The sequence below is a fragment of the Branchiostoma lanceolatum genome, chromosome 3 (genome assembly GCF_035083965.1).
Source record: "Branchiostoma lanceolatum isolate klBraLanc5 chromosome 3, klBraLanc5.hap2, whole genome shotgun sequence".
Lineage (NCBI taxonomy): Eukaryota > Metazoa > Chordata > Leptocardii > Amphioxiformes > Branchiostomatidae > Branchiostoma > Branchiostoma lanceolatum.
This window is the reverse complement of record NC_089724.1, coordinates 34,172,208-34,199,500: the sequence shown is the minus strand read 5'-3', so window position 1 is coordinate 34,199,500 and position 27,293 is coordinate 34,172,208. Positions and strand designations below refer to the sequence as shown.

Genomic DNA, 27,293 nt, shown 5'->3' with positions numbered 1-27,293 from the left:
ACTCCTCCAATGATTGTAAAATCCCATTGTCATCCCATACTACTACACCATATTGTATAAGATAGACTTATTAGCCTAATAGAATGTTATCTATATACCAGTGAATGCCATACTTTGTACCTTGTACAATTGTTGTGCAATAAAGTTATCATATTGCATATTAATACGTTAATGTACTGCTTCGGTCAAAAGCTCTTTATACCGTGTCATATCAAGGTTTTGCATGACGTCAATATTAGGACTTTTCTGACTCAGCCTTCCCCAATCTACAACCATCTGTGCTCTTGTAAACTCGCCCTTTATTTCTACGGTGGCGTACACATTAGAGGCGGTCTGCGCCAGGGCGGCGTCCATAGCAACGGCGGTTGCCAATGTGTCACTTGGCGTGTACGTTAGCGCGCCGTCTTGTTGTTGTTGCTGGGTCAGATTGTGTAAAATGTCCCGGATGAAGCGAGCCTTAGGTGTGTCTGCAGTTAACCAGCTTGTGATGAAACCCTTTATGGAAAATAAATGTGGTAAATCTCAATAAATAGATAGATAAACAAATAAATGAATAAAAATATACTCGAAATGTAACAGTTGCAGGCAAATACATAATGTTTACCTTCATACAATCCGGTCAGCTTAACAAACGACTGTTCTGTTTATTTTTACTCAAGGACATTCATATTTATGGTGACCAGTCCCTCCAGCTCTGTCCTGCCACTTGCTACATTATGTGAACAAAAACCACAGGGTGTCTGCTACTTTACCCGTAATCATTCATATCAATGGTGACCAGCCTCTCCAGCTCTGTCCTGCCACTTGCTACATTATGTGAACAAAAACCACAGGGTGTCTGCTACTTTACCCGTAATCATTCATATCAATGGTGACCAGCCTCTCCAGCTCTGTCCTGCCACTTGCTACATATTAATTGAATACCGCAGGGTGTCTGCTACATTACAATTAACCATGGAGACAGCCGTCCGATTCAGGTCATTGACCTTATTTGTTTAGAACGAAAAAAGAGGAAGAAACGTAGCAAAAGCAAAATGTTTCCCTTCCGTGATGGTAAGCATAAAAAACACAATCCCACGTCATAATAATAATAGTTTTCCGGGATCTCTTTGACAGTTATCATTTTAAAAGTCATATCAAGGTGTTCCACCAAATCAAATCTTACATCATCTGCTCTAAATATAAAGGTATTTTGCAAATACGTTAACTTCGTGGAATGCTAAAACAATGCCGCTAGGGGGCCCACATCTACTACAATGTACTATTTTCCTAACAAAGAGCTATCCACCACGAAAAAAATCATGACCATAGCATGTTCAGAACACGAGATTTCAAAAGCCACACTCCCCCTGCAGTACCATGAAAAGTTGCTAGGGGGCCCAAAATCCAATCACATCAAGGTCTCACAAAGTATTACCCACCTATTAAATATGAAAACAATCCATCCATGCAGGTATTCTTGAGTTATGGTCCCGTGGACTTTCACATTCCTGTACAATTGCTAGAATTCTTGCAAACTGCACACAATATATATACCATTAGGCTTGCCCCTAAGCCTTCGCCAAGAAATACCTTTACCTAGAGATATAGTATAGAGAAGGTGAGAACTCGTTGACGTACCCATTCCAGTCCGTGTTCTTGACAAACCTCCCACGGCACAACCTTCATGGGACACTTGTACTCTCTCAGAACAACCTGCGCCGCCTCCGGGTCCATCCAGAAGTTAAACTCGGCAGCTACGTCCATGTTACCAACTCCTGTGGACGAGAAAAGGTCAATGATGAGGCCAATAGGTGTGACTATGACTATGACGTAACTATGACGTGTCTATGACGTAAGTGAAGTCCGCCATGTTGGAAAGTTGTACCTGGAAATATGATAGATTTGATTTTCTTTTGTAGCGAGAGAGAAATTGTTCTCTTTGCCACGTATACAGTTACGTAACTTTAACATATGATGTCCTTTGCAGATGCAACTTTACAGGTATACGTAGGATCCGGGTTTAACCTAGCCAGCATGTTTTATTGGGTCAGGACAATGATACCTCAGGCACAGTTTTCAGTCCTAGTTCTTTTCCTCTATCATTAAAGAAATCGGTTCTTAGCGGCAAATGTGCACACCTTGGCAAGTTGGCGCACCAAATCCGTCTGTGTGTGTGTGTCTGTGTGTGTGTGTGTGTGTGTGTCTGTGTGTGTGTGTGTGTGTGTGTGTGTGTGTGTGTGTGTGTGTGAGAGGGAAAAACACTTTACACGACTTCCCCTGGTAGTGGAGTGACGCCCAACGAGCAGAAAACAAACTACGGATTTGGTTGCCGATGTGTCAACATCTAGCACATTTGCCACCAAGAACCGTCTAGAAAATTGTTTCAGTTCATTCCCTGACCTCTGATGTTGCCTCCCATGATGATGATCTCCTTGAAGCGTGAGGAAATGTCCGGGTCCATCCTCCTGGCCAGGGCCAGGTTAGTGAGCGGACCGAGGGCGATCAGTGTGATCTGGTTCGGGTAGGCCTTGGACATCCGTATCAACGTTAACACAGCGTGTTCTAATGGTGAAAATATTAGTCAGTTGAAAACTAGGGAAAAGGTAAAAAAAAAAAGCTTCCGGCAGCCATTTTTTATTGGAGCTAATATAACAATAGTTACGTTTTCAGCCAAACATACTGAATCACTCCTACTCTTCTCTGCGCTTGCGGTTGGGAATATCATTGTAACAGTAACAACAGGTCTTGGAAGCGGATTTACCGCTCGGGCCCCAAATCACGCGACTTCACGCCAGGTTTTGCTCTCGCGAGAGCAGATCACAAAATGGAGCTTGAGTTTGGAACGGCGTCTCTCATATCAAACTTGTTGCACGTGGTTAACACCTTGAGTTCCATCATACACATTTCTGATAGTACATGTAGGATGGATAAGCGAGTAAAGAATAGTAATCTATTTAAAGCTGTCTTACTGCATTATCGAGTTTTTTCTCTCCTTTGGAACTCTTCATATAATCCACAGGTTGAATATTTCAGTCAGCAGATACTAATCTAATTACTGAGTTTGGTTCGGGTTTTAGCATTGAGATTTTTAAGACGTTAGATGCGTACAATATTCTGTACTCTAAAGCCTCCCTCTCACTGGACCCGCGGCACGCTGGCGACTCGCTGCGGCCGATCGAATTGACAAAGCTCTCAACGAATTTCCTCGACAAAAAAACAAATATTTTCAAGCTTTGTGTGTTTTGTTGTCTTTTTTATCATACTTGTACGTTTTGAATGATATTCCCATTATAAAATAAAGGGTAACACAAATCCAGTTTAGGACGCAGCGACGCCGCCAGCGTGCCGCGGGTCCAGTGAGAGGGGGGTTTAAGACAGAAAGCCTTTAGCTAAAGTTACAAGCTGGGCACCTGTTTGGTTGATAAGGCTGTAGTCAGGTGGGTTGACGTCTGGTATATCTCCCATGCCGTCGACTCCGTTAAAGTAAGTGTGGTCAAAAACGTCATGGCCCATGAGTTGGAGCGACGCCCCTACGTACACGGAGATCTGGGAAACCAAGGCATATTGGTATTGGGAAATTAATTTTTATTATGCGTTTTGACTATAGAATATTCAGTAAACAAGTCCATAGACCTTTCTCACGTGGCGGACATGATAAAACGAAAACGAGGCCCTTGTGGCAAACATTGAACCAATTGCAATCCTAACTGTCAATCACAATTGGCAGGTTAGCCAATAACTACCTATAAATTATAGAATTGACCAATGAGGAAGAGGCTGCATGACCGTCAAATATTTGCATTTCTATGTTTTCATTTTGCATTTCTACGTTTTGACGGAGGAGGGCGGGACTATGGGATCGGTCAAAAAAGCTCTAAATTGCTGCATCTTTTTTGTGCATTACTACATTAGTTATAAAGTTGATACTTTGATATCATATTTTTAACTTAATGTGATTTAGGAGGAAAACTAAATCTGTTCATTTTTTTTGCTTCTTTGCCCCATTGGCCTCGTATACATTCTATCATGTCCACCGCGTGAAAAAGGTGTATACCTCTAGATGAGTGGATCTGTAATGTATAATAAAGTTAGAACTCACATCCATGCGTCCGGCGACCTGTAACACCCTCAGCGCGTTCCTACATCCCTGCTGTACGTCACGTGCGTTCCCTTTCACACACGTGACCGCCAACACGCGCACAGCAGGCTGGGATAGCACCATCAACATGGCGATGGCGTCATCAATTCCGGGGTCCACGTCAAGAATAACAAGCTTCTCTTCTACTGTTATCATTTAACATGAAAAAGGTGGATCAGAAACAAAGATGGAAAAAAATCACATTGTAAAGCTTTATAACTATAAAAGGCTTATCTATGGTAAATAACAACTAATTAGTCATTTTCACCGTGTTTTGAAGATCTGCCGTAGGCTGTTCCTTATTGTTAAGTCAAAAATTCATAATTGTAATTTTAACGTTACAGCAAAGTACCAAAACGTACAAAAAATTATCATGATCCGTCAAGCCCTTCTTCGGTTATTTTCTTTCAAAGTTCGTACAAAGTTGGCCCCTGCAGTTAGAAAAAAAAAACCGCGAGGGAGCCCAAGCAAACACCACTCACTCTCTTTCTCAACAGTTATCCAGTAGTACAACTCATATATTACGACCATAGCATGTCCATAACGGGAAATATTAAAACCGGAAGTTCCACTGCAGCATCTTAGAAAGTCACTATAGGGCCTAATAAAGAAAATTGGTCTTCGTTTTCCCGACCTTCCAAATCATAATGATCCATCCATAGCTTCCCGGCGTTCAACGCAGTGGATCGAACATCTGACGAAGGTTGGAGGTCCAACCGAAAATTCATGGTGAGTTCAACTCTTGGTGTTGGATCAAAGTTTAAAATTTTCCAATACATAGCTTTTCAAGTTATGCTGGTATCCTACACACACACACACACACACACACACACACACAAACACACACACACACACACACACTCACACACAAACACACACACTCACACACAAACACACACACACACACACACACACACACACACACAAACACACACACACACACACTCACACACACACACACACACACACAATCACACACACACACACACACTCACACACACACACACACACATGCACACACATGCACACACAATCCCACACACAAACACACACAAACACACACACATGGGCACACAAACTGCTCCGAAAACATAACCTTCTTGGTGAAGGTAAAAGTGCAGTACCCTGTTGTCCAGAACGATCCGTTGACCTAGCACTTAAGCCAACCCCAAGTCCAATGAAAAGTGCCAGAAGGACCACTGCAAGCGCCTGCAGATGACAATGACAACTGAAAGAACTCAGTATGTTGAAGACAGAAGTCGGCCATGCATCCATGAAAATCCGCAAAAGTGGCTCTTTAGGGTGTTGGTTGATCAAAGCTGGAAAAGCTAATCTATATCTAGCTTCAAGTCTGAAATGTAATGATACAAACAAAAACTAAGCTAGACGGTCACGACGGTAAAAAAATAATTTGAAAAATTCAACGGTTCTCAGTGGCAAATGTGCTAGATGTTGGCACATCGGCAACCAAATCCGCAGTGTGTTTTTGGCACAGAGTTTGACAAATTAGCCGAATAGGCTAGGTGGGCGTCACTCCACCGTCCGGAAAGGTAGTATAAAGTGGCTTTTCCAACGTCGTATGGTTTGCTATTCTGGTCAAAACTTAAATACGTCGTATTTCAGCCAAACATGACGTATTTCAGCAAAGTACGTTGTATTTTACCCACAATACGTCGTAGTAAATAAACACGACGTACTGTACACTCAAATACATCGTATTTCTTTGAAATACGGCTAACTGTACTACGTCGTGGTGACACATAGGATTTGTGGAAATTGATTGGTCAAGAGCAACCTTTATAGAAAGTAGATAAAAATAAAATCGTTTCGGTAGTTCCTTTCAAGATCCTTTGTTCTTTAAAAAGCATAAACACCTGGCCTACTATAAGGGCCGTCATTCTACTTGTAAGATGTCCTGCTACCGGAGAGAACAAGATTTTCTGTAGCTAGAGAAAAATATCATGTTCGCGCTGAAAGGTCACCGCAAAAACCGAGAACATAAAACCACCGCGAACATTTCTGCATTTTCAGTATTTGGGTCACCTTGATACCTGCGTCAATGCAACTTGATTTACCGCTCCAGCTATTCATTACTGAGAAACTCACCATCCAATGCCGGAGGTAAACCACGTCGGGGCATGGTGAGTATCGAGCTCGGGACCTATTGATTCCGAGTTTAACGCTCTAACCGTTACGTCACGCCGACGTCACTAGACTGTCACCATAACGTCGACTATTTGACATAATTTATATAAAGCCAATCTTTATCTAGATTCAAGTCTGAAATGTTATGATACAAACAACAGCTAACTAAGCTAGACGGTCACCGAAACGTCGAGTTATTTAACTATCGGCATAGTTTCTGTAAACCATGTTCTTATTTGCATGACATATAAATGAGAAACGTTTGGATATGTCATGCTAAAAGGCTTACGTCAGTTGGCGAAGGTATGGTATTCTTTGTTTTTTTAACGAGTTATTGATGGAATTGGTCAACGCGAAGGAAGGTGCTTTCAAATTGCAATGTTATTGCAGTATTCGTGCTAGAGAGAAAATATGACATATTATCTATCATATCAACATGTACAATGTAACAGAAAGAAATGGTCTAATTTTTTTACCAGATTGGTTTAGCTTGGCTTTTAACGACAAAACGCAGTGAATAAAGGGGAACTAGCAGTACGCCGTACTGCATAATTGGAGGCGCTGAAATTCGCTTTGTGCTGCTGTCGAATTTGACGGATCATTTGACCACTGTGTATTGTTTCAAGGTTAATATTTACAATGTAAAGGGACCAGAGTCCAACTCTTCCACATTAAACACCGCCCTCGAGAAATCACTTTGCAATGAAAACACTACCGGACCTCTATGAAAGCCTTACAAAGATTCTTTGTACAATAAGTTGGACTATAATCATTACTAAACATGTGACAAACGGCTTTGTCCATTCTGTCTAAATGACCTTGAACATTAACGTCTCTTTATCATGGATTGTTCATGACATGATTATGAACACATAAAATTGTTTACCCTATAAATGAATCGTACATTCTGGATGAGATTAATCTTACTGTTTATGAATAAATGAATATGTCAAAAAATGTTTTTCACAACATAACTGTTATTATCTCTAGTCCAAGAGTAATAAAAACTAGGACGCCACATTAAGTAACAGCACACTTACCACTGACAGCAAGAGGACGGGCCTCACTTTTGAAGAAGCCCCTTTTCCCATGACGTTCCGAACTTTCCCGTGAGATTTGGTCCGATCTAAACAACAAGCAATCCGTGAGCACGTATGAATAAAACGTTTGCACACACAGAGACACACAGATCGTTCGATGCCGAGTATGACCAGCTATCACCGCGTGCCTGCACTAAAGCGAGTGTGTGCTAACGAAGAGCCGTCATACCGGTTGAACAATACAAATAGAGATGTACTACAAAACACACAACAAATTAGTATGTCAGCAGCCCACGAACCTTCTGACCTTCATGCCATGACCTTTCCACTTTAACACAAATTGTAGTAGACACGATTTTAGATTGTAGAACACAGTACTAAAATGGGCGACCCTCGTCTCCAATAGTAGTTCGGGTATAAAGTAGTGCGTCACATGTTTTCTTCTTCTGTGCGCGTTAGCGAGGAAGAAACTCTGGTGAATTGTAGCATAGGAATACGTCAGTTTTGACTACGAGTTTAATTACGATGTTTGCTCGGTCGGCTTGGATTCGCGCCTGAATATTGTTACCGCCGGTTGCAGCATGATGACCTCCGCTGGGGTCATATCAAAATTGCTTTTAAAAGAGAACGAGCCGGCAAAGTCAAGCTCATTTTCACATACTTTGTAGATTGATCCCTGATATCAAAATCTTGCACCTTGATTATGCACCCTACTATAAATTTTGAAGCGTCGAAGCTTCTCACTTTGGGGTCCTTAACCATGTAAATCCCTATAGGCGAAATACTGTGGTCTGCGACCTTAAACTTACACATTGGCGTCGCTGAATGAATGCCTATAGTAGAACAGATAGGAGTATTCGAGGGATGGGGACGGGCTCAACTGCCCCCTTTCATAACTTCCATAACGGTATGATATCGCCGTTTGATCACTAAATTTGCAGGGTGTGATGTACATATAGATACAAACTTTTACGATCACGAAAGAAAAGAGCTGTTTAAACCCCGTCAGAAATAAGAAATTCAGATCGACCGACGTGTTGGCGAGCTTCAAATGTGCATTTTCGGCCGAAGTACGGCCGTCGTCCTGTCGATTACGCCGGCTTCGGGCGATTTTTACAAATCAAAGTTGATCCAAACATTGGCTTTTTACCAGGTTAGTCGATTCTGACTACATCCATGTCCAAGAGATGGTACCATCTCATAGTCGATTTTTAGTTTTTAGTGTTCCATGAACGTCACCCGAGATTTTCGTTGGTAAATACGGTCGGCGCTCGGGCGATTTTGAAATTCGGCGAGCGTCGTGCAATTTACAAATTCGGCCGACGCTCGCATGAAATGTGACGCCGACGCTCAGTAAGGAAATGCCACCAAGTCTGTCAAAGTTGAGACCAATCTCTTTAACTTCAATGTTTGCCAAAGTGGCTGAAGGCGTCATAACAGACGAGGATAAACTTCCCAGTGTAGACCCGCGACAATATGGGTCACTGCGTGGCCGTTCTACTACACATTACTTGACATTCCTGACGCACAAGCTTCTGGAAACAGCAGACAAACGTAGCCACGTGTCGACGCTAGTTCTTACGGATTTTACAAGGTCCATCACCACACTGCCATCAACAAACTGATTGAGCTTGGATTCCGCCCATCTGTCATACCTTGGATCATCAGTTTTCCCTCGAAACGGCGCTAGCGAGTCAGAAAGGAAAGGAAAGTGATCTCGAACGAACTCAATGAACAGATCAGTTAATCTTCCATTGGTCGTGTCAGGAAGACAAACGCTATATAACAAGCCGCTACTCATTTTCATTGCTTGATGATTTGCCGTATCTTACATCTGCTTGAAGATTAGCCTTTCCTCACATCTGCTTGAAGATTATCCTTTCCTCACATCTGCTTGAAGATTAGCCAGTCCTCACATCTGCTTGAAAATCAGCCTTTCCTCAAATCTGCTTGAAGATGAGCCTTTCCTCACATCTGCTTGAAGATTAGCTTTTCCTCGCATATGCTTGAAGTTTAGCCTATCCTCACATCTGCTTGAAGATTAGCTTTTCCTCGCATATGCTTGAAGATTAGCCATTCCTCACATCTGCTTAAAGATTAGCCTGCCCTCACATCTGCTTGAAGATTAACCTTTTCTCACAACTGCCTGAAGATTAGCCTTTCCTCAAATCTGCTTGAACATTAGCCTTTCCTCAAATTTGCTTGAACATTTGCCTTTCCTCAAATTTGCTTGAAGATTAGCCGTGACCCACATCTGCTCGGAGATTACGATCATGAGTCATTGTCAAAAAGCCCGCGCTTTTCACGTTGACCAATCACAATTCATTTCGTGTAAGTTACTCTTAAAATGTGTCACTTAAGAGACGTCGTATCTTATGATAAAAATCTTCGGTTCAAGTTAGTTTTTGATAAGGACATACACAAAAATGATGCAAAATAAACAGTAAAATCTAAAATTCTGAATATTATTTTTTTCACGAGAAAGCGATGTTCTGGCGCATGCGCTCTTCCGGCAGTGAAAACAAAATGGCGGATGAACAGGTTGGTGGCTTGTTTACTGTTTTTGCCGGCAGTTTTTAGCCGCAAATACCTCATTTTTGTCGAATGGTAACCCATCGATTAGATACGTTGTAGCCTCAAGCACATTTGGGACCAAAAATGAAAGGTTGTCGTTGTGTGGTGTTAGCAAGAACGCTAGCAATTGTTTTTGTGCACAACTGCATGCACATGACGCTTGGGTTTTGAGCTAGCGAAAAAAAATTATCATCTGAAAACGTCGCTAACTCTACTCTACCCTATAATATGCAGCTAGATTGTTTTTGATTGTATAGCGTCGAGAAAACGTAGAGTTAAATTATGTATGTCTTGCTATGAAATTATTCATAATTTGGGGGTTTGGTTGTTATTTTAATCATAGTAACAACAGGGAGTTGAAACGCCATGCCACGAAAAATGTGACAAATAATTATCAGTTGTTGTTCTGGTTTCATTTAGACGCAAAGAAATTTATGTTTTCAGTACTATTTTGTGTTTGTGGTTTTGTTGTTGATCTAGCTTAGCTCAAGAAGCTAGCTATAAAGGGATTGTTATGATTGTTATGATAATTGGTATGTGGTTATGTTTTGACTGAACAAAGACTAAGCATTTTAGAAATTATTTGGGCCCCCTGATGCTTTTCTGTTGCACTGCAGTAGAACTTCCAGTTTTTGTATCTTCAGTTTGCGATGCTAGGGTCATGATTTCTAGTTGTTGGATAGCTTATGAACTCATGAGCCTTGTCATATGCATGTTGTAGATAGCAATTAATAATATGCAAATCAGGGTTGGACAAGTCCATTTGTCCCAATTGCCCATTGCAAGTGAAAGTACTATAAATTGATTATAATTTTTATTCTTGTTTCTTTCACTGTAACTTCATGTTCACTGTTTTTACGGTCACCTCTGTGCCGTGAATTTATCATCACCGTGAAAAAGCCCTGTTGTTATTATTCATGACTCCTTCACACATTCTTCTGTAAATCACTTGCCGCCACCGTGAAGTTAAAGTTCAGTGAAAATGTCCATTTTTCTTACAAAGTGAAATTTTGCTACCGTGAAGATGTAAAGTGAATTACAGTAGTCATATACATGTGTCATTACCCGTCCCTGTATGGTACTACTGTAGTACTGAGATTTTCTGCACCAGACACTGTAAAAACGACCTGCACAGAAATCAAGTAACTAACTTACTCTTATTTTTGGGTGGTACCAAAAAGTACACAAATGTACACTCATGTAAACAAACAAACAAACAAATAAATATACTCATTCAAGGCATGGGAGGATCTAAGTCTAAGTAAACAAACTGGGAGCCTTTCTACACGTTTGTATTTATCTGACTGTCTCCTCAGTAGTTTTACAAAATATGCAGCAATACATTTGGGCCATCTCTGGCTCTGCATACTTGTATGTTTATTCCGTTTGTTGTGTCTGTTTCTAATTGCTATGCTGAAATGGATTAGTTGTCCCACATTGAAACAGGTTATTTCAAGGAGGTTATATAGCCTCCTTGGTTATTTTGAGCAGGAACTTGACATTACTAGTATTGACGTGCTACTGGAAAAAAAAAGAGATATCTAGGTATTATGTTACACATTGTAGAGACATCAGTGGTGAAGAGAAGAGTTAGGGATGAAAATGATGAAAGGCAACAGTCAGAAAATGCTTTGAGGTTAAAGATTTAGACAGAAAACCTGTAATTTAGGTGGTTGGTATCAACATACTTATACTTGTATTTGTTGTAACTACTTGTATAGGGAAAAAACAATGGCTTCTGTCTGTATTTCCAGAAACTTTTTCCAAATTGCTGGTAAAATCATGCAGCTTACAGAAGATTTTTAGTATTTTGAGTCCCGTTCAACTAAAACATTGAAGATACATTGTACATGCACATGCATTGATCCGCTGCCACTTTTACATTTTTGGAAAAAAAATAACTGTTGAAGTATAATATGCATTTGAAAAAGAATATTACTGGTTGCATTGTCAACATTTTTATACATAACATATGCCAGAACAACATTAGGAAAGAAGTTATGAATAATAATATGATGGCAGTTAGTGAAGACAATGTAGCTTAGAAAATACACAGGTGAAAAAAAGCATATGGTCATATTCTTGACATTTTGTGGGGCAGACCTACTGAGTAGGCCTGGTACAGTATTTTCCAAAGCTACTGATTTATACAATATGCATCTGTGCTATACTAGTCTAGACATAGTAGAGCTCTATGACTTTTCATTTTAGATTTGTTTCTATTGCCTCAAGGCATAACACACCAGTTTTTACAAGCTGCATTAGACTGGTTTGATCCAGCTACAACTAGATAAACCCCTGGGGACTCAATAAGTGTGGGTGGGTTCTTTACTGTGCTGATAGTGTGGCTTTTTTCAAAACCGCCAGCTTAATGTCCCATTCTACGGATTCTAACCCTTTCCAGTAGAATGCAAGTGGATTGCATGTAAGTCACAACGGCTTTGACTTAATCTCTCGACCTCTAGGTTCAGACTTAGGCTTACTTACCCCCACACCAGGCAGACTACAGTTTTACCTTTGCCAAGAAGGTTTGTTTTTGCTTCTGTGTGTCAGTCTGTCTGTTTGTATTGTAAGCAGCATAACCTCGCAAAGTTGTAGATGGATCATTGTGATATTTGGTACGCTGGTACAGTAGGTGTTGGCAAAATGAAGAAATGATTAGATTATGGGTCCCCTAGCAGCTTTTCATGGTACTACAGCAGGACTTCTGGTTTTGATATCTCGTGTTCTGGACATATGGTCTTGTGGTTGGGTCTATGTCTGTCTGTCTGTTTCAGTGTTTGTAAACAGTAGAACTGGAGAAGTCATGGATGCATCTTTATGATATTTGCCAAAATTGGTACGTTGATAGGTGTTAGGCCAGTGAAGACATGGTCAGATTATGGGCCCCCTAGCGGCTCTCCATGGCACTGCCGCAGGACTTTCAGTTTAACATCTTGTTTCAAAAATATTTCTCTTTTTGTTGTTCTGTAGGATCTGGCCGGTTTAGAGGTGCTGTGTAAACAGCTATATGAGACCACCAATGCCACGGAAAGACAAGAGGCGGAGAAAGCCCTGTTGAACTTCACCAACGCTCCAAACTGTTTGAACAAGTGTCAACTACTGCTGGAAAGAGGGACGGTGAGGCTTAACTTTTCCTTGTGTGGTTTTTGCTCAATTCACCAATGACAATGTCTTTTATTATTTAAGTAACATTTGGTGAAGGAAAATTTAACAGCACAGATGTAACGGGCCAGGATATACCCCTGGTCAAAATTCTCTACAGGTATATGCCAGCTAGGGCTATACATGCATACTGGCCTGTTACGCTGGTATTAGCAAGAGAAATTGAAATACACATATTGTACCCGGGCTGTCATATATTACATGTATATACAATAAACATACATGTACATGTAGTTGCTATCCATGTAAGCTGCGAAAAAGGTGTGTATTGTTTACATTGTGTATATCCAACACAGTACTAAACCATGTTAAGTAGGAATTAAAATCGCATCCGAAATTCCAATAGACACACAGCCAAGGTATATAGATTTATGTATTATATATTATCTGGCTACAGAGTTCAAAGGACTCTATTTTATTCCACATACCTGTATATGTTATGTAGCACAGAAAAGAATCCGGAGTAACTGTTTTCCCAATTGACTTAGTGTTTTTTTCTGTGACCCTTGCATATTGTAGTCTGGATATGCCCAGCTGTTGGCTGCCTCCTCCCTCACCAAACTGGTGTCCAGGAACTCAGCAGGTTTACCCCTGGAGCAGAGGATTGACATAAGTATGTATCAATTTGTATCAAGTCTTCCTTTTTATGTTCAGACCCATGTAGTACCTAGTGGGACATAGGTCAGCAAGTTTCCTTGCTGTTTCAGTAGCAGGGTATATTTTTAAAGGGAGGGGTTGCTCCTCCTTCCCCTTTAGCGTGCTTGAGGCACCTCCTCGAACACGGAACCCCCATTTTAAGTCCTTTCTGAAACATGAGTGCAGCCCCGACCAAGATGCCCTTCCCAGGATTGAACTGGTGTTTCCCAGTTTAATTAATAATAACAACTCATCGGAACCAGGAGCTCAACTGCAATGCTGCTTCCAGTTGATCTATAAAAATGTACTTCTACAGGGACGTCCGTTCCTTTTTTAGACTATCAAATGCTGTACCTTTAATTTGCAGGGCTCAAAATAATAGTCAACTGTCATAATCCGGCTGGGCACCCTAATATGATTGTATAAATGACTATCATGTATTTTTTATCTCAGGAAACTATGTCCTGAACTACTTGGCTACGAGACCAAAGTTGGCCAATTTTGTCACACAGGCGCTGATTTTGGTGAGTGTTTCTAGTGTTGTCATTCATAGTCTTGTTTTATAGAAAGATAGAAGTTAGAACATGAGCAATCAAGGCCTGAAATTTTCTTGTTGCCGAAGACAAAATATCACTCCAAACCGTCCATAACATTTGACCGCCATTATATGAAGTTAATGAAAATACATTTTCAATAGCATAGAATTATAGATTTGGCTGCGGAAATCAACAAGATGGGCTCCTAAACAACGAGTGGGATAGAAAGAATTTAAAGCTGTAGACAGTGCTTATTTTTTAATGATAAACATTCCATTTGATGTGTAAAGTTCTTGACATTTTAGGTATTGAATATGTATGATTGTCCAAACTCTGTAGTACATGTATGTCAATATATCTAGTTTCTTTTTTCTTTTCCAGTTGTATGCCCGCATCACAAAGTTAGGCTGGTTCGACTCGGAAAAAGAAGAATTCATCTTCAGGAATGTGATTGACGAAGTGACAAAGTTGTTACAGGTAACAGCAACTTTAGAAGTTCACCTCTCATTTATCAATGTTGTCTTTTGATATTTAATGCAATAAGAGCCAACCATTCCTTGTAAAATGTTCTACATGTATATGTTGTTCATCAAATTTTAACAATTTTGAAAGCTATCATTAAAGTTGATTACCATATAGCTTCTTTAAGAGGACTGCTCTCTCTGTTTAAGGGCTCTGTTGAGCACTGTATCATTGGGGTTCAGATCCTGGCTGAGCTGACCAATGAAATGAACCAGCCAGACACAAGTAGGCCACTCACCAAACACAGAAAGGTAAAAGTTAAAGTAGTTGTAGTAGTAGTAAAAGTACATGAAGTAGTAGTAGTAGCAATTGTTACAGTAGTAGTAGTCGTAGTAAAAGTAGTAGAAGTACATGTAGTAGTAGTAGTAGTTGTTACAGTAGTTAGAAGTAGTAGTACTACAGTAGTAGAAGAAGAAGAAGTAGTTGTAGTAGAAGTATCAAGTAATAGTGGTATTGCTTGTACATTGTAGTTTTAGTACATTTGTAGTAGTGGTATTCAGTTCGTTCGTTCAGACCTTTGTAGCACATGGGGCAGCAAGTTTCCTTACTGTTTCTGTAGCAGGGTATATTTTCACATATAGTGCTAGCCCTTCCCCTTTAGTGTGCTCGAGGTATATGTACCTCCTCGAACACAGGACACATATTTTACGTCCCTTCTGAAAGACGGATGCAGCTCAAACTGAGATGTCCTGGCCCAGGATTGAGCCAGGGTCTCCCAGTTACCAACTAATTGGGACCAGGAACTCAACTGTGAGGCTGCTACCAGTTCAGCCATAGAGACATTCCTACCTATTTGTATATATCAGGAAAAAAATGTATTATTTTGTATGCTGAGTTTAAAAAATTTTCTCTTATGATTCCCTTCCTTCCAGGTTGCATCGTCTTTTCGGGACACCATGTTGTACGATATATTCACCCTGTCTTGTCAACTACTTAGACAGGTGGGTGCATTTTATAGTATGATTTGTAGGTTATTGAATGATGATGTTTGATAACTAGAAAGGGTTGAGTGTGTCACAGAAACATAAAGTTAACATACCCTGTAAAATAGGAACTTAGGCAAGTAATCCTACAAAGTGTGATCATAACAAATGTGTTTAACTTATCATTGCAAAGAATGCTTATCAAGCTTTCTAAATATACTGTTAATGCAGAAATGTTTGCGGTGGTCTTATCTTTGCGGTTTTCGTGGTGAAACCGCATACTGAAAACCACGCGAACATTTTTGTCCAATACTGTAGCAGTATGTGACTATAGCGCTGCCGCCGACTTACAACCACCTCAAACACTCCATTTTCCGCAAAATGAAAACTCAAACTTAAAATAAATGCATTTACAGTATATGATAAATGCTATGATTTTTTATAGATGATACTTGCTACAATCTACTAAATATATGACTGACCAAATCAACTTTGGAAACAGTTGTTTTTTATCATTAGGCTACACCAAGTAATTTTTATGGATGACGTCCTCGCGCGCATTGATTTTGGTCTGTTCCAAGAAAAAAAACAAGAAATTGCGCTTCCTGTAACTATGACCAAAGAGTTCCTTTTTGATTTAATATATTTTTGCAGGCCTGCAAAATCAATGGGATATGGAAAGAAACTGGACAGGACAACAACTGCTGTTCAACTTCAACCTATTTATTCAAATTATTGCTTTTTTCATGATGGATCACAGAATTGTTAGTTGTTACACTGTGTTCTCTCATTCAATTTGTGTCCTAACATGTGTCGTCGACTATTATATTTCAAATCTAGGCATCTTGTTTTTTTCGGCCCTTCTTGTTTTTTTTTCGCGCTCTCGCATTAGATTTAGGGTCTCCAAAGGACGTCATCCATAAAAATTACTTGGTGCAGCCTTAGGGTTACAAAATTTTGTGTGCTTTCTTACTAAAAGTACGAAAAATTATATCCTACTAAGTCATGTTGAAGCATAAGACATTAGAGGGTATGACTATTTATTCATTGCTTGGTGGAACACTTATTTTGTCTTTTTATAAGAAGGTTTCCATGTATCTGTTGTTGTTTTGTCTTTCAGGCTTCTGGAAAGAACCTTAATTTCCAAGATGAGAACCAGGTAGTAAGTCGTACAGTTCTTTTGTATCAGCTTGCGGGGCAACTTGAGTTGTGAAAATGGGGCAAAATAATGCTTTATTTCTATAGTTGCTTAGAGTAGAATGTATCAAGGTCATATATTATATAGTGTTTTTGATTGCTAAGATACTATGGGTAAAGCACATTAATCCTTGGTTTTTAGATTTGTTTAAGTCTTTGATTGCTGCTAACAAATCTTCTAAATCTATATTATGATAATGAACATCTTTGAGAAAGAAAAGTGTTTTATTATCCTGAGGTTTCTAACTTCGAATTGCTATTATGATTATTAATCATTGTTTTTGTGTGAATACATTAAAAAGGCTTGGATCATGGAGTTGGAAAAAGTTCGGATCTTTTTCCTTCTAGCATTCTGAAACATATGGAAAACAAAGAAAATGGTTGATTTTAATTCCCGGCTTGCTATGAAAATAATATTTTGTTGTTTGAATGCAATAGATGCATGCAGTAACTACAAGTCAGACGTGCAGTGCTTAAAACCAAAATTTGAATTTTGTAGTATTATACTATAGTACCTGTTACAGTACACTACTCATCATTCATGAAATGGCTCCTCCTCTGAGGTGTTGCCAAAAATATTCAATGTTTTCCCCTGTACCTACTCTCATCTCCCAAATAAACGTACCGGTACGTTTATTTTTTTCAGCCTCAAAATCCACCCAGTACGTTCTTATTTTGGACAGTACGTTTATTATTTTTTTGAAAATTTGAGTTTTGCTAACCTGGGATCCCCTTAAAATTCAAAGTTTGGGTTTTCCTGCCAGTATTTCCCCGGCATCTTTGCTCATAATTCATTACTTTCCGGCCAAGCGGCGTTGAATTTTCCCTCCCGCTATGACCCGCCCTTTGTGAAATCCCGGCAGAACTCGTAACGTATCGGTCGATCTCTATAACACTTCAAAGTCAACGTTGTTATTGGGCGAAAATAAGACGCCGCACTGACGTTTTGAAATGCAATTCTTTTTATATGAACAACTTAGCAGTCTCATTACATCGTAAACCAAAGCATGCTGACCAGAAACCAATATATGTCAGCGGCGCCAAGTGTTTCAAGTAAAGTTACGCATGTAATATATTACTCTACTCACGTGAGATACAGTCTTTCCCAAAATGAAAATATAAAAATAACACCACAAAAAACTGTGTCTTAGCATCAAAAACTTTATAATTAATTTGAAAGTATATCAAAACATTTTAATCCTACCGCAAACATGAAAATTTAGCCCTTCGAAAAGCGCCACAGTAACGCACCCGGCAGTAACAGTCCGTGGGAATGTTTTGTTTTGGAAGATCTCACTTCGAAGAAGGGGAAACAACTCTTTTTGAGCTACAAATAAAACTCCTTTGCCTTTGTCAGAAATGTGTTTTTGCAGTTTTGCAAAAAGACTTTTAATACCTAAGTCTATATAAAAAAATCAATTGCAATCTAGTCACCATTTTCATCACTGAAAAGTGCTTGAAAAAAGATCACTCCCCTACAGAAAGAATGCCGGAGGTTTCTAAGAACATGAGTGTACGTTCTGTTAGCCCCGCCCCTTTCTGTCTGTGGCGCCGCCACTGTCTACAGCTCACCCTTTCACATGTAACATGAGAACCCTGTAGTTTGTGGCAACATTGTAACAAGCCTTCAGGAGGTTTCTCACAAATTTGTTGTCAATTTAGTTTCTCAAAATGATACATACAAGGGTAATTTTTAGATTTTAAATTATTTGGATTGCAACAACAAAAGCCAAGAACATTATATAATATTGTATATGATATTAAATGTCCTTGACACAACACAATGATTTGTGGCATGTAATGTTTACAAATCTATGTTTCTATATGGAAGGCATAGAAGATAAATGGCAAGTTGGGAAAGACAAAAAGTTACATCATATACATGTGATTGTCATAGTCTTCCTTTTCTCTATCATGACTTTTACAAAATATAAGTAATACCTGCATGTGATGACCATATATTCAGGATATTGTAATTTTCTGTTCATCTTCTAAATGTTGATACATTTTTATAGAAAAAGAGCAGACTTTCAAAGTGTTGCCCATCCAAGTGAACTGAGAAGTTTGGCAACTACATGTACTTTTCATGTTTTGATTATATGTCAGTATATACAACAATTTACTTGCTTCAAGTTCCAAGCAGAAAATGCATGTATCAATGATCATGTACATTTTAACTTGTTGAATTTGAAGCACCGTTGGGCCCCGGTTAGGGGTCATAGCGGGGAACCTATGCCCAATTTTTTCAACATTGCTACTACAGTATATCTTTTTGAAGCGGCAAGGAATATTATAATTTGAACAAGATGTGTACAGTTATTCTGTTCAATAGTTATACACTTAATTGGTATGGTCCTCAGACAGGCATAAATAGTCAATAAATGAATAAAGAGAACTGGCTAATCATCTTCTTTCCTTCGGACAGAAGTAGCATGGACACAGTTTATCTGTAAATTTGGTCAATTTCCGGGGGGTATGTTTATTCCGGGGGGTACGTTTATTAGATTTTGGAGATTTGTCCAGGGGGTATGTTTATTCCGGGGGGTATGTTTATTTGGGAGATGAGAGTAACAATGTTGACCATTTCCCCCAGCATTCCTTGATGACCCAGCTGCTGCGGCTGGCGCACAGCTGCCTGACCTTTGACTTTATCGGAACGTCTACCGACGAGTCCTCGGACGACCTCTGCACCGTTCAGATTCCGACCAATTGGAGAACAGGTCAGGGGCCCACCACCGACTACATGTATATCTCCACCGTATGTGACGGCAGTCAGTTTAGTCCGCAGGTCATGTGTCCCAAATACTGGCGCCCTGGCAAGTAGCGAAAGTTTTTTTTAGCTGTGACCTGTTCAGTGTTGGTACCTTTGGGCCTCTGTAGTTGCTTGCCACTCAACTCCTTTCTACTCAGAAGTCTTTCCATATAGTGAGTATCATTTTTGTGTTATATCATTTCATTTCTCTCGGACTGGTATTAACTCTGATGTTAATTTGACTCTTGGTTCTTGCAATGTCATGGAGACAAGGTTGGATTCTGTGAATCTGTGAATGATTGTGATGGCTTTGTGTTCATGGTGTGTACGGTGACCTCTTGACTGCAAATCGTGAAGAACAGTAATGCACCTTGTGTGCCCATCGCAGATTACTTTCCTTTCCCGCTACCTCAAATTGAGTCTCTGAAAACACAGTAGATAGCCATGAAAAGAAATTTGTTTATGAATTCATTCAGACTCTTGTTGTGCCTTGTGGTACATAGGGCAGCATGTTTCCTTGCTGTTTTGGTTGCAGGGTATTTTTTTTTACAAGGAGGGCAAGACCCCAATTTTATGTTCCCTCCGAAAGACGTGAGCAGCCACAACCAAGATGTCCTGACCCAGGATTGATCCAGGGTCTCCCAGTTACCAACTAATTGGAACCAGGAGCTCAACTGTGAGGCTGCTACCAGTTGAGCCACATTGTGTCATGGACATCCCCGTGAAAAAAATTAGTCTGAAAAGTACAAACTACAGAAAAAAAGCGTCATTTTTTGTTCTCGATCTGAGATTTAACTTCTTTTACTTCCGAGTGGAGAGTAAAGAATTCTAGGGTCTGCTTTTGATGGCTTTTATATTGTCTTGTCACTTTTCTTCCTGTCCATTATATTCAACTTCAGAGTACTGTCATGGCTATAGAAACTACATGACCTGTGACCTTGATGGTGACTTCCTTTCTCTTCAACTCCTGTGTCACATGGCTGGGCAATTTTTAAAGATTTTTGGTTTAATCAGTATGATTTCATTTGCATAGTTGCTAGGGGTACAGGGTTGTAGAACTCTACATGTAGTTACAACTTACATAATGCAGATTGTAATATATTAGTTTTTATGGACATCTTAATATTGCCATGGTAAATGGGATATACCACATGTATAAAATATATACTAGTTAGACCTTTCTACTTCTACTAAAGCTGGCTACATGTACAGCAGAAAACAGTGGACTACTACTACATGTACCTGTCATGGAATTTGTCCATAGTTGGTACATGCACATGCAGTTGTCTGTGCTAACGTCAGCTTATACAAATACGTGGTATTTGTAATACTACTTGTTACCAGGATGATAAATAAGACAATTTTTCATGCCATTGGACAGTTTGAAAGTTGAATCTACTGACCTTTGAAAATAGAAAAATAATGTCTACTAATATGCGTGTTTAAAGGGACTTTTTTTTTGTCTTTTACCCTTTTTTGAACAAGAAGTATTAATGATGCATGTTGACACTTGTGTTAGCTTTTCAAAGAGTCTCTGACCTTTCATGAAAGAGTCTCTGACTTTCATGAAAGAGTCTCTGACCTTTCATGGAATAAGAAAAGAAGTTATTAGATGATGAAGCAGGTTGTGATTTTCATGTTGACATGCTATGAATGACCCTTCCTTTTTTCTTACAGTATTTCTTGACCTTTCAACTGTGACCTTATTCTTTGACCTGTACGAGACGTTACCACCTTCACTGTCCCCACTGGTAAGTACCAAGTTTTTTGTCTTTTGTTTTTTGATGTAAATACAAAACTTTTTCCTACAGATAAGATTGGTCTTTTCTAGATCTGTACATGTATTAGTACTGGTGAAGTATTTATAGTGGTTTTGTATATTTTTTTTCCAATGAAAGTCAAGGACTTGAGTTGCACAGAGAATTTGTTTTCAAACAGTTGGTTACACAATGCATTTTTCATTCATCTGCAGTTTATGTGTAAGAAACAGCGTCTGAGAATACACCTAATTTTCCTTACAATAACAGTACAATACTTGTAAGGATTAGGAAACAAGTGCAACACACCACAGCAAATTAATTTCACTTACTAATAGAAAATTTAGATTTGATTTTAGATCATCTTGTAACTCTCTAATACATTGTGTAAGGTTTATATTCTCTGTCTGATACAGCATACACTGTACAAAATGTAACCTGGATTTTGATGTGCCTGGATTTTGAGCTGTGTCTGCTTTTCAATTCTACATTAAAAACATGCATGTCATGTATATTATGTAACCCCCCCTTACATTTTGCCTTGCAGTCCATCTCCTGTCTGGTGCAGATAGCCTCCGTGAGGAGATCCCTGTTCAACAATGCAGAACGGGCGAAGTTCCTGTCTCACCTGGTGCAGGGGGTTAAAAGGGTCCTCACCAACCCTCAGGTACTGGTAGTAGTGTTATGTCATTTGTTTGAATCTATCATGCAGGAACTGGCAAGGCACATTTTTCTAAATGACATCTGAGTGATGAAATTCAAAATAGACTTCCAAGTAGTCTTGCATATCTTGTAAGTTACAGACTGCCTGTATTTCACAAGTTTTTTTTTATAAATTGCCAATAATGCTTTGAACAGTCACTTTCTCATTGGTCAAACTGCTAATTGCCATGCTCTCATTGGTTGAACTGCTAATTGTGATGGACAGTCATGATCCATGTATTCTGTTGCAAGCGGATCTGTGTGACAGACTGGAGCTGAATTTAAATATGAAATACCAAATTTGAATGTAAACCAATACCTCTATTTGTTTATTGCAGGGTTTGTCGGAGCCCAGTAATTACCACGAGTTCTGCAGACTCCTGGCCAGGCTGAAGTCCAACTACCAGCTGGGGGAGCTGGTCAAGGTCGACAACTACCCAGAAATCATTGCACTCATAGCAAAGTTCACAGTGGAGAGTTTACAGGTGAATGGTCAAAGGTCATTCAACATGCCATTGGCTAAAAATACTGCATGCATGTACATGTACATGTACATACTTTTTTGGAGCTGTGCACTTAATTTGTGACTGTGTAGTGTTATGCACATACATGTACTATATTGTGCATAATACTAGACAGTATATGGCATTAATTCTTGACTTTACATGTAACTGTCAGAAAAATTGATAAAGCCTCTGTTGTATTATTTGTCCATTTAAATTAGGTAGCATATAGAATTTCACAGAGTAAAGTTGCAGACATTCTACTTATGATATTTTATGTCCCCAGTATTTTTAAGGCACCTAAATTTTTAGCTTTGGTGCACCAGTGTATAAATTTCTATAAGTGAGTATCAAGCCCTGGTCATAAGCCGGGTGGAGTGAGGAAGTCGTGTTAAGTGCTTTTCCCAAGAACACAACGTCTAGCCAGGACCGTCAGGAGTCAAACCCATGACGTCAAAATCTCGTGTCCGCTAGCCCAGCCATTGTGCACCACATCCTCCCTTATTCACGAAATATGAATGCGATGTTTGTTTTGTTCCAGATGTGGCAGTTTGCCCCTAACAGCGTACACTACCTGCTGAGCCTGTGGCAGCGCATGGTGGCGTCTGTGCCGTACGTGAAGGCCACCGAGCCACATCTACTGGAGACCTACACACCCGAGGTCACCAAGGCCTACATCACATCCAGACTGGAGTCTGTACACCTAGTCATGAGGTAAGGACACTGTGCTGAGAACTTTAACTTATAAGTATGTATCTCCCTAGTACTGGACTGCCCCAAATTGCGCCAGAGCAGACATTTGCAAAGTGCCATGAGTCGGCAGCAATCAGTAGCAATCAGCGCACTTTGTTGCCTGAAATTACAATTGTTTTTTTGTTTTTTTCAAAAAATTCGCAACTAAAATGAAATTTAACTCATTGTACATTGGTTTTTAATTCAGTGGAAACACTGCGATTTCCAATAAAGTTATATCAAAACTGAGAATGTGACATTCTGGGCACGGTCATATGGGCAAATGGATCCCAACGTTAATGTTTCCGCATGAGAAAATTTGGAAACTTTAAGTTGGGACAATTTTCTTTGCGCAATTAAGCGCTGTCCAGAGAGATACCTGCTTCAACTTTATTTACACGTCACAAAATTGATTTATTTAACTTGTACACCTGGGGTTAAGTTTAGTACTAAAGGTTTAATGATTAGAGTCAAGAGAAACAAATCCGAGATCTACTGCACGGGAAAATTGTGATTTTTATCAAAACTTTCTGTATATTTGCAGGGATGGGTTTGAAGATCCCCTAGAAGACACAGGGTCCATACAGCAACAACTAGATCAGGTAAGTCACACTGGCTCATTTTAATTTGGCACAATTCTTCTACAATGACTGGTTAAACTGATTGGAAAGTACAGACTGTGTAGTCCAATGTCCAAGTACTTGAATGCTAAAACAGATGTTTCGAGTAACATCTTTGATTTCCTCAGAGTCACTGCTCATGATCATACAATGTTTGATTTGCTCAGGGAAAATTATATTTTGTATCCTGGTAGATGAAAATGCATTAAACAAAATTCGGTTGGTAATTAAACAGTGGGGAGAACGGAGTTGTTCACGGCATTTGGTTTTAACGCCAGGGAACAAACATCACTGTCTCTCAAATGTTAGAAGTCAAATACAAATTGTATGTGCAATGACAATTGTATGTTGAAACTACCCACCTGAGTATTGGTGGGAAATATGACCCATGTATTTACATGTATTGTGATGTTACCTTCCCAGCTGTCCACTATAGGCAGGTGTGAGTACGAGAAGACGTGTACGCTGCTGATCCAGCTGTTCGACGAGTCGGCGCAGGCCTACCAGAGACTCATCCAGTCACCCGCACCAAACGGCACGGACTTAGCAATACAGGAGGGTAAGGAGAAGAAAAAAATTTATTATTACTATCTATATAGAGGTTCTTGGTTCAAATACCTGTTGTGCCCCTGGGAAAGGCACCTTATACAAATTTCCTCACTCGACTTAGGTAAAAATGAGTATTTAACATTGAGAAAGCCACACACAGGTAAAAACATGTCGGTGTGGGCTTGAATAAAGTTCTTAACGGGAACTATACGCGGCTATAGCCTCTTTTCTGAAGATGTGGTGTGAGTGTGTACGGTTGGCTTGAGGTTGCCCACTACTACTGCCTACAGAGTATTTAACTTTGGTTAGGAACATCCTTTGGATAGAACATTAAAATGAAAAAAAAATTGTTCTAAGAAAGCCACACCTCAAGCAGGTTATATGATTAAAGAACCCACCACACTTACGAAAAGAGAAGATGTCTAGCAATGTATTCTGGTGTGAATGGTTAAACTTCCAAACTTCTCCGAGTATGGCTACACCTGGGGCAATTACTGTCGGTGACAGTCGTATTGAGGTCACCAGAGTGTGGAAAAGGCTGCCATTACAGACCTTGCGAAGAGGGTAGTTGGCCCACCCAATAACATGTGTGTATTTTATTTTGTCTCCTTAATCTCCACCAACCCTAAAGGCATGCTTTTTGAAGAGTTTATTGGGTTTGTTGACTGTATCATTTCTTCCAATGTGTGTCCAGGTCGCCTGACGTGGCTGGTGTACATCATTGGTGCCGTGATTGGTGGGAGGGTGTCCTTTGCCAGCTGTGACGAGCACGATGCCCTGGATGGAGAGCTTGTCTGCAGGTAGGTTTTTAATGATGGTAACAGGTTAAATGTACAATGTCATGTACAATGACATTGTGTACATATAGTGAACATACACTGAGCTATAGCCTACCAAATGAATGTGATGGGTCTGAATGACAAGGCCCAAATCTAGACTGTGTATGCATGTATGATATTAATGATACTACACATGTACATATGGATGACATAATATTATGCACTTGCACATTGATTTTCACCAGTTTAAAAACAAAGTTTTTAAGCAAATATATTCCCCATGAAACTTTAGTCATAGATTTGTGAGAATTCCTGTTAAGTTATTGGAATCAAAGTAAGAAAAACAGCAAAATGAAGGAATGTGTTAAAAGATCCTGAAAAAAACCAATGGGTGCAGCCCCACCAAGATGTACTTACCCAGGATTGAACCAGGGTCAGGATCTCAGCTGTGAGGTTGCTACGGTACCAGTTGTCAGCTATAGGGACTCCCCTATAAGATCTAGTCAGTGTGGCTGAATTCAGTTACGAAATGAATACACACATTCTTTTTGACTTAAGCCTAAAGTCTAGCCTTTTCCGTACCCATGACAGAGTGCTCCAGCTAATGAACCTGACAGATTCCCGGCTGGCACAAGGAGGCAGTGAGAAGCTGGACCTGGCTATGCTCAGCTTCTTTGAGCAGTTCCGCAAGATCTACGTAGGAGACCAGGTGCAGAAGACTAGCAAGGTTTGTCTTTGGTACCTTTTTATTTGTCCATCATATGCATTTTTCCCCTGTCAGGTGCGTGAGATAGATAGGTGTGAGCAATGTTGATAGTCCCAACAAGGGGTCAGAAAGGAAAGTAATGTTCTTGTGACAAAACCTAGTGGGAATTTACCTACTAGTAGCTGAAATTTCAAAACTGTAAATATTAACATTTTTGCTCGCAATCGCCTTACACCCTTGTTTCAACTGCATACGAACACTCCATTTTCTCCCACAAAATCAAATCCCCACAAACCTAAAGATCTAGACATTTACAGTAACTGCTCAGCTACATTCTTAGTCATGTTTCAACCTGCATCCTTGCCACCATGCTACAAAGCACCAAGGAGTCCATGAAAGAAAACTAAAAGTTAGTTTCAAAAGCCTTTAGTTACCGTAAAATTCCTATTTACGTACGCACCCCTCCTAACGTACGCACCCCCGATTCGGGGACCATTGCGAGCCTGACTCATTGAGTTGAAATGTTCAGGGGAAAAACCCTCCTAACGTACGCACCCCCTCTCCAGCATTTCGGTGGATAGTTAAGAGGTTGACATGATCATCCTTCCGATGATGTTTACCAGCTTAAAGGGTTACTGAGAAAATGTTTTTGGGTAGAAAATATCAAACAATTCAAATATATGTATTGTTTATTCTTTATTACTGATTGATTGTGTGGTAGCATTCCACACTTCATTTGCATGAAGATGTACCGTACGTATACTCTCATGCTGATATGCGATTTTTTCGAGGAAGAACCCCTCCTAACGTACGCACCCCGACTTTGGTGTTGGCCTGGAGCACCTGCTTGCGACTTGAAAAGTTTAAAAAGTGGGTACGTAAATAGGGATTTTACGGTAGTAACTATATGATTATAATACATTAAATATACCCCAAAGTTCTCATCAGTATTATACCAGTCCATCATAATTTACGACCGCCGTAGCCGTTTAAAAATCACCAAATGTATACGAGTGCCTGGGTTGGGCCGCCACCGCATGACCTCAGTAGGAAGATCTAGATCACAACTACATCTAAATGCAAAGGTGGGGAGGGGAAGCATTTAGCGTGCCATCATGCCTTCCTGTGTGGCTTGTTAAAATTATCCCACTAGCCAGAGCAATGCTGTGTCTTGTTCTCAAAGAATGACAAAAGGCTACAACAACAAATGGCACGGTGGCTTTGTGGTTAGGGATTTTGACTCACAATCTTGAGGTACTGAGTTCGAATCTGTGACAGATCCCAATGTTGTGCCCTTGGGAAAAGCACTGGGAAAGATTAGCTGAGGAGTTACTG

At 39.9% G+C, this 27,293-nt stretch overlaps 2 protein-coding genes across 10 annotated transcripts in view; one reads left to right on the top strand and one right to left on the bottom strand.

The window, feature by feature from the left end:
- LOC136431520 (nucleoside hydrolase-like) lies at window positions 1-3,522 on the bottom strand. The gene is made up of 4 exons (XM_066422924.1): window positions 3,393-3,522; window positions 2,383-2,544; window positions 1,621-1,757; window positions 1-495 (listed from the first exon to the last, which is right to left on the bottom strand). Exons 1-4 carry the CDS (start codon window positions 3,493-3,495, stop codon window positions 169-171), a joined length of 729 nt encoding a protein of 242 aa, XP_066279021.1. The 5' UTR covers window positions 3,496-3,522; the 3' UTR covers window positions 1-168.
- A 6,288-nt stretch (window positions 3,523-9,810) lies between these two features.
- Window positions 9,811-27,293, top strand: part of LOC136431523 (exportin-7-like) — a 35,111-nt gene continuing 17,628 nt past the window's right edge. For 4 of the 9 annotated variants that reach the window (XM_066422930.1, XM_066422928.1, XM_066422927.1 and 1 more), the window contains exons 1-17: window positions 9,811-9,846; window positions 12,853-12,999; window positions 13,564-13,657; window positions 14,134-14,204; window positions 14,598-14,693; window positions 14,888-14,989; window positions 15,611-15,679; window positions 16,782-16,823; window positions 19,452-19,674; window positions 21,288-21,361; window positions 21,915-22,034; window positions 22,408-22,554; window positions 23,114-23,286; window positions 23,849-23,906; window positions 24,348-24,483; window positions 25,168-25,273; window positions 25,844-25,979. In XM_066422930.1, the coding sequence (XP_066279027.1) occupies window positions 9,832-9,846; window positions 12,853-12,999; window positions 13,564-13,657; window positions 14,134-14,204; window positions 14,598-14,693; window positions 14,888-14,989; window positions 15,611-15,679; window positions 16,782-16,823; window positions 19,452-19,674; window positions 21,288-21,361; window positions 21,915-22,034; window positions 22,408-22,554; window positions 23,114-23,286; window positions 23,849-23,906; window positions 24,348-24,483; window positions 25,168-25,273; window positions 25,844-25,979 (1,809 nt within the window). In that variant the 5' untranslated portion in view covers window positions 9,811-9,831. The remainder of the gene's footprint in view (window positions 9,847-12,852; window positions 13,000-13,563; window positions 13,658-14,133; window positions 14,205-14,597; window positions 14,694-14,887; window positions 14,990-15,610; window positions 15,680-16,781; window positions 16,824-19,451; window positions 19,675-21,287; window positions 21,362-21,914; window positions 22,035-22,407; window positions 22,555-23,113; window positions 23,287-23,848; window positions 23,907-24,347; window positions 24,484-25,167; window positions 25,274-25,843; window positions 25,980-27,293) is intronic. The other 5 variants (XM_066422934.1, XM_066422933.1, XM_066422932.1 and 2 more) reach the window with 3 other exon arrangements.

What these genes read in the sequence shown, in the direction of transcription:
- LOC136431520 (XM_066422924.1), bottom strand. Translation starts at nt 3,495, where the DNA reads ATGGGCCATGACGTTTTTGACCACACTTACTTTAACGGAGTCGACGGC. An exon ending in CAGCCTTATCAACCAAACAG is followed by an intron (nt 2,545 to 3,392) that starts GTGCCCAGCTTG and finishes TTTCACCATTAG; the next exon opens with AACACGCTGTGTTAACGTTG. An exon ending in CATGGGAGGCAACATCAGAG is followed by an intron (nt 1,758 to 2,382) that starts GTCAGGGAATGA and finishes TCTCGTCCACAG; the next exon opens with GAGTTGGTAACATGGACGTA.